The following is an 11,145-nucleotide window of genomic DNA, read 5'->3' as shown; positions in this document are numbered from 1 at the left end:
AAAAATAAAAAAATAGAAAGCTTTTAGTTTTTTTTTTTTCTTTGGAAAAAATGCAAGGATTCGTTTGATATTTTTCTATGCAAGTTTGAAATGGTCAACAAAATTCTTATTCTGTATGCCTGTGCTTTCTACTAAATATCGGTTGCTATGAACCGCTGGATTTTATATTTAATTATTATTATGGATTCATATGTATTTTACTCATTTTATATGTTTTAATTAGTAGATTCTTAGTTTTATTAATCGTCCACTACATATCATTTTTCTTTATTCTTATTCATTATTTTCTTGGATTTATTAAAATAAAAAGAATGTACAGATAAATAAATTAAGCTCTATTTTGTATTATTCAAAACCAAATAGAAATTTGAGCTTCAGTTATAAAAATATTTTTCATTTGAGAAATAATAAATGTTTATCGTGCTTTATGTAAAATTTTAATTTAATTTATTTATTTATATAAAAAATAGCCAATTCTGATAGAAATAGCAGACTAACTAGTATAGTACAAGTCCATGCTACTTCGGCGACACCTTTTCACATTCTCTGCATTTTGGATGGGACTGGGAGGGCTAGTAGCCATGGAAATGAAGCAAATAAAGTGTATGTTTCTTAATGGGAAGAAAGTGACTACTTCTTTCAAATTTCTCTCAACCTTTGAGATGCTGAATACCGACCCAATCTCGATGAAAAAAGAAAAAACGTGTGCAACTACATCAAAAACCTCTATTCCTAAAATAAACTCTAGTTGCTATTCGAAATTGAGAAAACCATCAAAATCTTCAATGATACGAAGTAGTATTTTCATATAGAACAAAGGCATTCTGAGCTGACAACCACAACTACCAGGGACGGATTTCGTAGGAGTCCAAGAGGGCTCGAGTCCCCCCTTCAACTTTATGCTCTTTATATAATATATAAAACTGACATAATATCTAAACCTAAGTTTAAGCCCCATTGTTTACATTTATTTTTACTAAATTATATGAAGTCCTCCGTCAATAAAAGTGGATCTGCCACTGAGGACTACATGCACGAAGAAAAAAAGAATCGACTAATCAAACGATGTAGAGACGGATCAACCATCCTTTGAAGAGAAAAAGAATAAACTGATCTCACGTTATAGGGGCAAACTGCTCTATATTCAGCCACACCATTGTGACCTCTGATCTTAGTGGATAAAATATACAATTTTCTCTAAAAAAATGACACAAAAGATGAGGATCGAAAATGTTTAGTCAACGGGAAGAAAATCATTACTGCTTCTTCTCCATTCTTCGTATAAACAAAGATTCTAACCCATTCAAAATAGATCTGGTAAAGGTACTATCCCACTAATTATTACACACTAAAATTGATGGATTAAAATGTTTCTTCCATCAATGTGTTTATTTGGACAAATTTGTTTGTTTGTTTTTTTTTTTTTAATTAAAAAAGCTGACAGTTTTTTTTATTTTTTTTATATGATATATGCTTTTATTCTCTTTAGGGGAAAAACGAATAAAAAAAAAAAAAAAGGAAAACACGAGGAGTTGAAAAAGCAGTTAGAAAACGGCGATGGGAATGCGGGAGGGACTAATCCAACGGCCAAGATTTCATCTCTCTCAATTCGGAACTTGTGCCACTGAAAAAATCTGGAATAATATTAGAGCCGATTACTTCGTCGTCTAACGTCTTCAGAAAGGGGACATTTGAGAACACAGAGTAAGAGAAAGTGAGAATAAGAGAAGGGAAACGACGGTGCAGCGATGTCAGACGAGGAGCACCACTTCGACTCCAAGGCCGACGCCGGAGCGTCCAAGACTTTCCCTCAACAAGCTGGAACCATTCGCAAAAATGGCTACATCGTAATCAAGAACAGACCCTGCAAGGTATCCTTCTTCTTCTTCTTCTTCTTCCAATTTGCTTCCCATGGAATAAATTTTGGTTTTATTTCTTTATTTTTTTTAATCATGCAAATGGGTTTGTGCTGTTTTTTTTTTTTTTTTTTTTTTTCCCCCCTTAAGCTTCTCGTCTAGATTCTTTATTTTAATTTTTCCTTGGCTTTTTGGTTGTTCTCTTATTTTGATGGCTCTTTGATGGTTCTCTAATTTCGAATATGGTCCCTAACCTTTAACTCTGTGACTGATGATTATGGTAATTGTTACCGTTATTGATGGTCTCCCTGATTGATTTAGGTTTGCCCTTGTGCTTTTGGCCTCTTTAAAGTAGTCATAGAAGATATTTTACACAACTATGGTGGATGAAACTCCTTTGCTTGAAATAAAAGGATTTTTGGTTATAGGAGGAAGATTTCAAAGCGAGCATAACTCAACTAAGTGTGTAGGTTCGAAACTTCAGATCCCTCCACCCCTTGTTCAGTGGGAATAAACTTTGAAGAGCTTATGCAAGATCTGACTTAATGGGTTTGATGTGTAAGTGCAAGACTATGAATTTCAGGGTTACTTGTTGATTTATCTTTAATGGCATTGGCAAGTAACTATTTCACCCAATTTGAATTCGAAATATGAAATATCTGGCCTTGGTTTGCCATAGCTTGTGCATGCATCGTCTTTAGTAAATTTATTCAGATGGACTTGGCTTATGAGGTAGATGCCAGGCTAAAATGCTAATAGTGGATATATTTCTCATGCTGCATTTGTCTTCTGTGAGAGTATTATCTAGTAGGGATATATATATTGGTAATGGTAATATTAGTGTGGCAGTAGTTGGGACATATGGGTCATTAACTAGTCTGTATTCAATATAAATAAGAGGAGTTGGGCATCTTAGAGGGGGTCGATCATTTTGCTGAGAGTTTCCATTGTGGAACTTTGGGAGAGAGATAACCGCTCGAAAAGCTATTGGTATGTTGTAACTTCTCTTGATATTGCAATATATTACCATCTTTATGTTTCTTTGAATTTTATTGTTAGTTGGAATCCTAACATCTTCTTGGTTAAAGAAACGTCTTTGAAGCATTAGCAAAGCTTTTCTTTTCTAGAAAGAACTCTGCTATGCACATCACCTTCTTTTTTGTGTGATCAAAATCTCAAATGATACGATGTCCATGGTTATAGTTCCATTTGCCATGGGAGACTCTACATTCCTTTTGGAGCCTTCCTTGGTCAATGCTATATGAAAAGTTAAATACCCGAAGAAGATCAAGTTTTCCTTTGGGAAATTTTATACAAAGCTTTCAACTCCAAAGATCTCCTTCAAAGATGCATGCCATTAGTCATTTCACCTGGTTGGTGCACGTTGTGTGAAGTGGATGATGATTCTCGAAACCACATTTTCATTCACTGTTTGTTTGGTTGATATTTCTGGAGCAGAGTGCAGCTTTTGGGTGGTGTCCTGTTCTTCCTACAAGTCCTAGTTTGGGCACCCCTTTCGGAGAGCCAAAGCATTGCTGTGGATGCACTATGTAGGGCTATCTTTTGGGTTCTTTTGAAGGAGAAAAATCAAAGTCTTTTCGGATAAAGAGTACCCGTTTGAAGTGTTGACCTCGTTATTTATTATGCTCATGCTATTTCTTGATGTAAATTGTCTAATCTATTTGCTTTTTATATCTATGCTTCCCTTTTAATCAATTGGGAAATCCTTTTGTTATCCTCAGGGATATCTCATCCTTTTTTGTAAATTTCACAGAAAATTTCATACATCAATGAAATTTTTTCTTACATGAAAAAATTGTTCCATTTTCCTTGACTTGAAGGTTTTCTGAAATGTGCAATATGAATAGTATGATTTCGAGCCAGTTACCAAGCATATTATGCTGCCTTATATTGCCTTTTATTTTCCTAACTCTCTTCATTTCAGGTTGTTGAAGTTTCTACTTCAAAAACTGGAAAGCACGGACATGCAAAGTGCCACTTTGTGGCAATTGACATATTCAATGGGAAGAAACTTGAAGATATTGTTCCTTCTTCTCACAACTGTGATGTGATTTCTTTGTCACTCTCTTCTTATGTTCTGCTTATCTAAATACTGATTTTATTCTTCTAAGAAACTTTGCATGAATTCCTTGTATTACTATGCCTTTGCAGGTTCCCCATGTTAATCGCACTGACTATCAGCTGATTGATATATCTGAGGATGGTTTTGTAAGTTTTAATTATATAGTTACACGATATTGCTTTATATACAAAAATTTAGATCAATTTCTCTGTCTATTGCTTCAATAAAGATTAGAGAACGCTAACGAAAAAAAAAGAAGATAGGAGGGAGCCTTGCAGTCTTGGCCTATTTATTGACTTGATAATTTTGCAGGTAAGTCTCCTTACTGAAAACGGAAACACCAAGGATGACCTGAGGCTTCCCACCGATGATAACCTGCTTACGCAGGTACATTAACAATGATATACTGTAACATTTACAAATCTTCAAGTTATTGCTGTGTTGCTTTCTGCAATGCTGTAAATTGTTTCATTTATTTTTATGTCGATAGCTTAAAGATGGGTTCGCAGAAGGCAAAGATCTTGTACTAACTGTCATGTCTGCAATGGGAGAGGAGCAGATTTGTGCTCTCAAGGACATTGGTCCTAAAAGTTAAACACAAAACAATGGCTACACCCGATGGCTCAGTATCATCAAAAGTCCTATCAAGTATGTTTATATGTAATAAAACCATATTATCAGCGGTGTACTTAAAGGCTTAATCATCCAGGGAGCTTGTTACAATGGGAAAATATTATATAGGAAATGTTGAACCTACTGAGATCCTTGCACTCTGCTGAAAGGATTACATATATATTTCACTCTTATTTTATATAGTACAATACTTATAAAATCTGTAACCTCTCTCTCGTTTTATGTCATTTGAATCCCCTTGTAAATTTGCCTAAGATGTTGGATTCTGCTTATTCAAAACAGTTGTGCTGGTCATTGGGTCTCTCTTTCTCCTTTTTCTTTTGTACAAAGACTATAGAACTCTAATATCCCTGCATACTTTATGTATTTTTGGTGGCCATCACTGGGGCTCCTGGTGGGACCTTTATTCATCATTACTGAAGGTACTCGACTCCTTCTAGGAAAGTCGGCCGATTGCATTGACTAAAAAAAATGAATCTCAGTCAATGCGAGGGGTATGGAGGCACCCACCCTATCAAAAATGGCGAGTGACTCGACTGTCAGGAAAGCGGGTCGAGGGGAAGGCAACATTTAAGCTGATCTCTATTGAGTGGCTGTTGTTTCCTAGAACCAAAAGTGAAAGGGCTTGGGCCAACTGATATGACTGGCTTTATAATTATTGTCCTAAAGGCAGACAACATATCGTAGTTGGATCAGATGCTGAACCACACAAATCTTCATAGTCCAACAAGCTGCTACTCCTAATCCTAAACATCAAATAGTGCTATCTTATCATCTTATGAAATGTTGTTATATGATTTAATGCAATAAATGTTTGATTTAATATGTTTTAGATATTTAAGGTACTGATAGTGAGAGACAGAGATGTCCACGGGATGGGAGGACTTCTTCGTTCTCATTCTTGCTTCTATTTCATTTTTTATCACTACGAAATTTTATAGAATCGAAGTGAAATTTTCTGTGGAGAGTTTAGGAGTCTGAGTTCCTTGCAGAGAAAAAGACCAATTTATTTTATAAAAAAATTAGGGAAGTGATTTTTGAAGAAAAGTTTTCAATTAAATAGTTAATACTACACTATGATTACTTTTAAATGATTATGTTAATTCATCCTGAAATTTCTTAAAAATTTTAGAATAAATAAAATAAAATTTCATATTTAGTTATTCAATTATCCATAGAGTTAAAAAGTGGTTCATATATGTCAAAATTATTCAATATCATTATGTATACATAAGAGTTTAAAATGATATGATTTTTTTTCCATGAGGTTGCTTAGAATCACTTTTGCATTTCAAAGTTCATCTTATACTTTCTACGAAATCTTAATTTCTAGAATTTTTTCCATTTGAAATTGATTTAACATTTCTCTTACATTGCCCTCTTCAACTAATCTTCTAAATATTCACGTTTTAAAAGAAAAACACTAATTGTGTTTTAAATTTTAAAATGACGTCAACTTATTATTATTTTATAGCTTCTATAGCAGATTTATTACCAATTGAAGTTTAAAAGGAATAATTCTAGACCAAACGGTTGACTTATGATGAACATTTATCTTCAAATTATTTACTTTATTTATTATTAATCAAAGATTAAAATAGAGACAAATTAAATAATAGTACACAAAAATGTCCGTTTTAAAAAAATAATACATGGTCATTAATAATTCATCAAAAACATGGTTGCAAATATCCTTTATGATATTAATGCACAAAATCTTTGTCTACCTAAATTAAAAACTAAGTAATGAAGAAGTAAACAATACTCTTTCCCCCAATTTTAAAGTAAAAGAATAATAAAAGAACAGAATCTTGGGAAAAACAAATTCTCATTCATGAAAAAAACAATTAAATTAAGACAATGGAATTAGTCACTGTATTGGAGTCAAAAGAGAAGCCTCCATGTGGCCACAAACGCCGTGAAAAAAAAAACCGTCAACTAAAAGAATCCAACGATGATCAAACTATTGAGCAAGATCCAACGGCTGTATAGTAACGGATTACTTGACGATGTCCGTTAACGAAAACTACCTGAGTCAACTACAGTCAAAGACACTTTAAAAGCGGCTTCCTTCTCTCTCTAAAAACCGTTCTTTCTCTCACCTAATCTATTCCTTCGATGTCACTAACACGCAGACTCCGATAACTCGATTTCGGAATCGGCCCTTGATTTCGGCTTTGCTTCGGACACTATAAAAGAAGTTGCAACAGTTGTGGGTGACTTTACTCTCTTTTGAGGGAGGAGAATCGGCCATGGCGGAGCCGGAAAGCTTCGAAACTGACCAACTAGGAAGCTCCAAGGCGGCTACTGCAGGGCAGGAAGATGATGAAGAAGAAATGGAAGATTCGGAGAATGAATCGGAGGTGGAGTTGGAAAGAGGAGGAGGAGGAGGAGTGGTGAGTGAGTTGCAACCGACTGAGTTGAGGACCGGTTCGTCGGTTAGTGAAGCTGTGGTGAGGGGTTCATGTTCTGAAACCCTAACGGTTCTTTCTATGAATCAGTCCTCCGAGAACGGTCGGTGTGATGGTAGGTTCGTTCGTCGATTATTTTGTTTTTAAGTAATGGGTTTTGGTGGAATTTTTCTTTGGGTGATGTTTTCTTGTTGATCCTTTAGGTTTGCCTGTCAATTCTGCTGCGCAGTCACTTGAAGGAGCTGAATTGAAGGTAAGGAGCTCGATCTTGTTTCTTCTGTGCTTTAGCTATATAGTCAATAGAGAGGAAGCTATGATTATTGTTAAAAGAATATATGATTGAAGAGGCTGCTGTTTCATGTCAAATTAATTATCATATGAATACTTGTCGTTTGTGATCAAATATCAAGCATAACACAAATCTTTGGCTATATTTTTTATGTCTTCCCCCATATTATTTAAGCATTTTCACTTTCTGGTTTTTAAGTTCATATTTTCCCATTTATTAATACGACCAATGTTCTTGTTGCAAAACTTATTGCTGGTATATTTATCTCCTTCAAAGTTGCGTTTAAGATGTTCCGTTTCAGTGGGCAGTGGAAAATTGATGATTAATCATTGACGTTGTTTTCTCTATGAGCCATGGAAGACTGGATTTGTGAAAATTTCAAATGAACAATCTGTTGTAACTTAAATCTCTTCAAGAGACGTATCTAGAATATTTGCTTCTACTTTTAACCTCTCTAATTTCTTTTGTAATTATGATCTTGCGCATTTTGCCACCAATTGGGAATCTTTCTTGTAAACCATTGGTGCAATGGGTATATCTCATTTCCCTCTTCTATGGTTTCATCATTAATATTTGTTTCCTGCCAAAAAAAGAATACTTGAGTAGAGAATTGTTGAGCAATAGAGTTTGTGGTGCAACTATTTGAGAGTTAGTTGCTTGATCGTAGTTTGATTTTTTTAGCCTTTTAACTTTTTTAAGGTACATGTTATAATCTTTATGGCATGTTTTTATTATAATCTTCATGGCTTGTTTCTGATAATGGTAAAAGTAACAGAATCCAGTGGTGCAATAATTTAAGAGCTAGGCTCCTTATGGATGATTTGATGCCTTAGTATATTGGCCCCGTCACTATCTAATTTTTTTTCCTCATCATCTCTTAAGCCGCAAGCTCGATCTTCCCGCAATGAGCCTGTGGCTGTTGAAGCAACTCAGACAGATAAGGTTCAAGAAGAAAGCCAGCTTCAGGTGTCAACATGTAAAGGACCTGATTCAGACCAATCACCAACTTCAGTTACCCAGTCTATCTCATCCTCCGCAAGTCCAAGTTTATCTGAACATAAGATGTCACCTAAGAAAGTCCAGAAAGAATGTAAGGCAGAACCAAGCCAGAAAAATTCCTCCAACCATAAAACTGCATCGTCTGTTCCCAATGTAAGGACACCTGCTTCTGATGGTTACAATTGGAGAAAATACGGTCAGAAGCAAGTGAAGAGTCCTAAGGGTTCACGTAGCTATTACAAGTGTACATATTCTGAATGCTTTGCTAAGAAGATTGAATGTTGTGATCACTCAGGGAAAATAACAGGGACTGTTTACAAGAGTCAACATAGCCATGATCCACCTAGGAAGATTAGTATCCCGAAGGAAAGTAGGCTCGTCCCTTATGTTGAGCCCGTGGTTAAAAAAATCATTGCAGAACATTCCAGAAGAGTAATTAATGATTCAGATCCTCCTATGCCTTCAAAAGAACCGTTACAGGAAACAGCTATAGTCCTTGAAAGGAAACGACAGTATTCAAATGACTCTGATGGAAATGATGAATTTAAAATCAAAGATGAGAATGACGATGAACCTGAGACAAAACAGAAGTAAGTCTGCACATCTTGAATTGCTGCTGAGCTCTGATTCTTATTTCTACTTTTGTATATAATGTTTAGCATGTATAAGCCTGATGTAGTGCTAATGATTTGTTTTCTTACTGGTAATTAGAGTTAAGAAAAGCAGTGCGGGAAACTCAGGTACTCCCTTAAAACCTGGAAAGAAACCGAAATTTGTGGTGCATGCAGCAGGTGATGTGGGAATCTCGGGTGACGGATACAGATGGCGCAAGTATGGTCAGAAAATGGTGAAAGGAAACGCTCATCCTAGGTGAATACCTTTTCATAATTTATGTTTTACAGCTATTTATATCGTCTTACGGTTGATTTGATGGAAGATAAGACAATATTTTAATAAGACTGCATAAGCTTGGTTATTCTCAACTTTCCTTCCTTCTGGACCATTTTGCTGATGCTTAAATACATGAATGCGCTCTTTTTAGTTTCCGTGGTTACTGTTATCAGATTTTACTTCGGTTAAGTGGAATTTTCGCCAGTTATGTTATTTCATTTGTGTTTATCAATTTAACTCATCTCTAGTGAAAAGAACCAATCGAATTTCATTGTATTGCTATCAAGTGACATGCTCATAATTTGGAGAATTGTGCATCATCGTGCATCCCTCTTTATATTTCCTCAGATGAAGTCAGTAACTCAAATTAAGAAATGTGTTATCTTCAAGTTAATAGCAGAAAGGGAAAAAACTCTCCAGTTAATTCGTATACCCACTAAATATTTTACTAAATCATATTCTGATGCCTTGCATAGTCTGATATTGATGTTGGTGTTTTCTTCTTCCCCCCCAACAAAAAAAAAAAATAAAAAAAATTACAGGAACTACTACCGATGTACTTCTGCTGGGTGTCCAGTCCGTAAACATATCGAATCAGCAGTAGAAAATCCAAATGCAGTAATTATAACATACAAGGGAGTTCATGATCACGACATGCCTGTACCGAAGAAACGACATGGTCCACCAAGTGCTCCTCTTGTAGCTGCTGCAGCGCCAGTCTCCATGATCTATACGCAACCAAAGAAAACCGACGCAGTCCAGAGCCAAATTTCTTCAACACAGTGGTCTGTGGATGCTGAAGGAGAGTTGACTGGTGAGGCCTTGGAGCTTGGGGGTGAGAAGGCAATGGAATCTGCTCGAACACTTTTGAGCATTGGATTTGAAATCAAGCCTTGCTGAACCAAACGCCTTTCAAGGAGTAACTATGGGGACTATTTATGAACATGTAGCTGGGCTGCCTCTGTATGAGTGAAATATTTGATTAGCAGGTTTGGTTATTTTTGAGCTATTTCCTTTTGTTTTTTTTTCCTTCTCCCTTTTTTCATTCTCCTCTTTCTCTTAGCCATTTATGTAACAGTTGTGTAAATTTGGTTTCAACGTACACCTCCCTGATATGGCACTGAGATGATTTGCACTGTTTTTGCTACATCTCTTTCCACTTTCCAGGGTTAGGTTCAATTTCTGGTTTTTAGAAGAGACTGGTAACAACCTAGCAGCTTTCTTACTTTTTCCCCCCTCCAATTTTATTAATGAGAGACTATTATTTCGGATTGGTATCACCATTCATTCAAGTTAGAGAATAGGGTCAAGCAATGAAAACAATTGTGAATAGGAATACTACGTCCCATTTGACTCCTATTTGATTTTTAGTTTCCGATTTTTTTCTCATTTTTCCTGTCATAGGTTTTATAACAATCAAATCAATTGGTAGAAGTAGTATTTATAAACTTATAAACTTTATAGACCAGGGGTGTTAATTTATTGTTTTTTCACTGTTATTTTTACATTTTTAATGTAATTTTTTTTAGTAAATATTATTCACTTCTTGAACAAGGTTTAAAATATCGAGTTCTTGATTTTACAAAAAAAATTCGATGGATATTTTTAGAAACTTTATGGTAACAACAAATTTAAAAATTAGATTTAAATTAGTAAATAAATATTTTGTGATTTTTAAATCAGTTGACTTATCTATTATTTATATTAGCGACATTTTGTTACTTATTTTCTATATCTTATAGATTTTCTACGGCATAATAGAAATATTGATTTATTTATTCTCTCACCTAAAAATTAAGTCAAATTATTTATATTAGCGACATTTTGTTACTTATTTTCTATATCTTATAGATTTTCTACGACATAATAGAAATATTGATTTATTTATTCTCTCACCTAAAAATACGGGAAATATGGATATGATGAAGGAAATAAATGAGAATGTTTGAAAATGGTATGTGTCACGCAGGTGCCTTACGTGAA

General features: G+C 34.8%; 2 protein-coding genes across 2 annotated transcripts; both read left to right on the top strand.

The window, feature by feature from the left end:
* The first annotated feature begins 1,572 nt into the window (after window positions 1-1,572).
* LOC120071711 (eukaryotic translation initiation factor 5A-2) lies at window positions 1,573-4,866 on the top strand. Its single transcript, XM_039024092.1, has 5 exons — window positions 1,573-1,871; window positions 3,802-3,924; window positions 4,029-4,085; window positions 4,252-4,326; window positions 4,430-4,866. The coding sequence occupies exons 1-5, from the start codon at window positions 1,749-1,751 to the stop codon at window positions 4,532-4,534; spliced, it is 483 nt and encodes a 160-aa protein (XP_038880020.1). The 5' UTR covers window positions 1,573-1,748; the 3' UTR covers window positions 4,535-4,866.
* Window positions 4,867-6,647: 1,781 nt separating this feature from the next.
* On the top strand, window positions 6,648-10,445 carry LOC120071353 (probable WRKY transcription factor 32). Its single transcript, XM_039023580.1, has 5 exons — window positions 6,648-7,098; window positions 7,187-7,236; window positions 8,155-8,861; window positions 8,983-9,141; window positions 9,705-10,445. Exons 1-5 carry the CDS (start codon window positions 6,825-6,827, stop codon window positions 10,060-10,062), a joined length of 1,548 nt encoding a protein of 515 aa, XP_038879508.1. The 5' UTR covers window positions 6,648-6,824; the 3' UTR covers window positions 10,063-10,445.
* Window positions 10,446-11,145: the final 700 nt, after the last annotated feature.

This window comes from Benincasa hispida, chromosome 2, assembly GCF_009727055.1.
Source record: "Benincasa hispida cultivar B227 chromosome 2, ASM972705v1, whole genome shotgun sequence".
Lineage (NCBI taxonomy): Eukaryota > Viridiplantae > Streptophyta > Magnoliopsida > Cucurbitales > Cucurbitaceae > Benincasa > Benincasa hispida.
Note: the sequence above shows the minus strand (reverse complement) of the source record. Positions and strands in the feature narration are given on the sequence as shown.

Bases quoted from the DNA above. Each gene is read 5' to 3' on its own strand.
- LOC120071353 (XM_039023580.1), top strand. From the start codon at position 6,825: ATGGCGGAGCCGGAAAGCTTCGAAACTGACCAACTAGGAAGCTCCAAG. The intron at 7,099-7,186 runs GTAGGTTCGTTC...TTGATCCTTTAG, and splicing joins CGAGAACGGTCGGTGTGATG to GTTTGCCTGTCAATTCTGCT. The intron at 8,862-8,982 runs GTAAGTCTGCAC...ACTGGTAATTAG, and splicing joins GAACCTGAGACAAAACAGAA to AGTTAAGAAAAGCAGTGCGG.
- LOC120071711 (XM_039024092.1), top strand. From the start codon at position 1,749: ATGTCAGACGAGGAGCACCACTTCGACTCCAAGGCCGACGCCGGAGCG. The intron at 4,086-4,251 runs GTAAGTTTTAAT...ATAATTTTGCAG, and splicing joins ATATATCTGAGGATGGTTTT to GTAAGTCTCCTTACTGAAAA. The intron at 4,327-4,429 runs GTACATTAACAA...TTATGTCGATAG, and splicing joins ATGATAACCTGCTTACGCAG to CTTAAAGATGGGTTCGCAGA.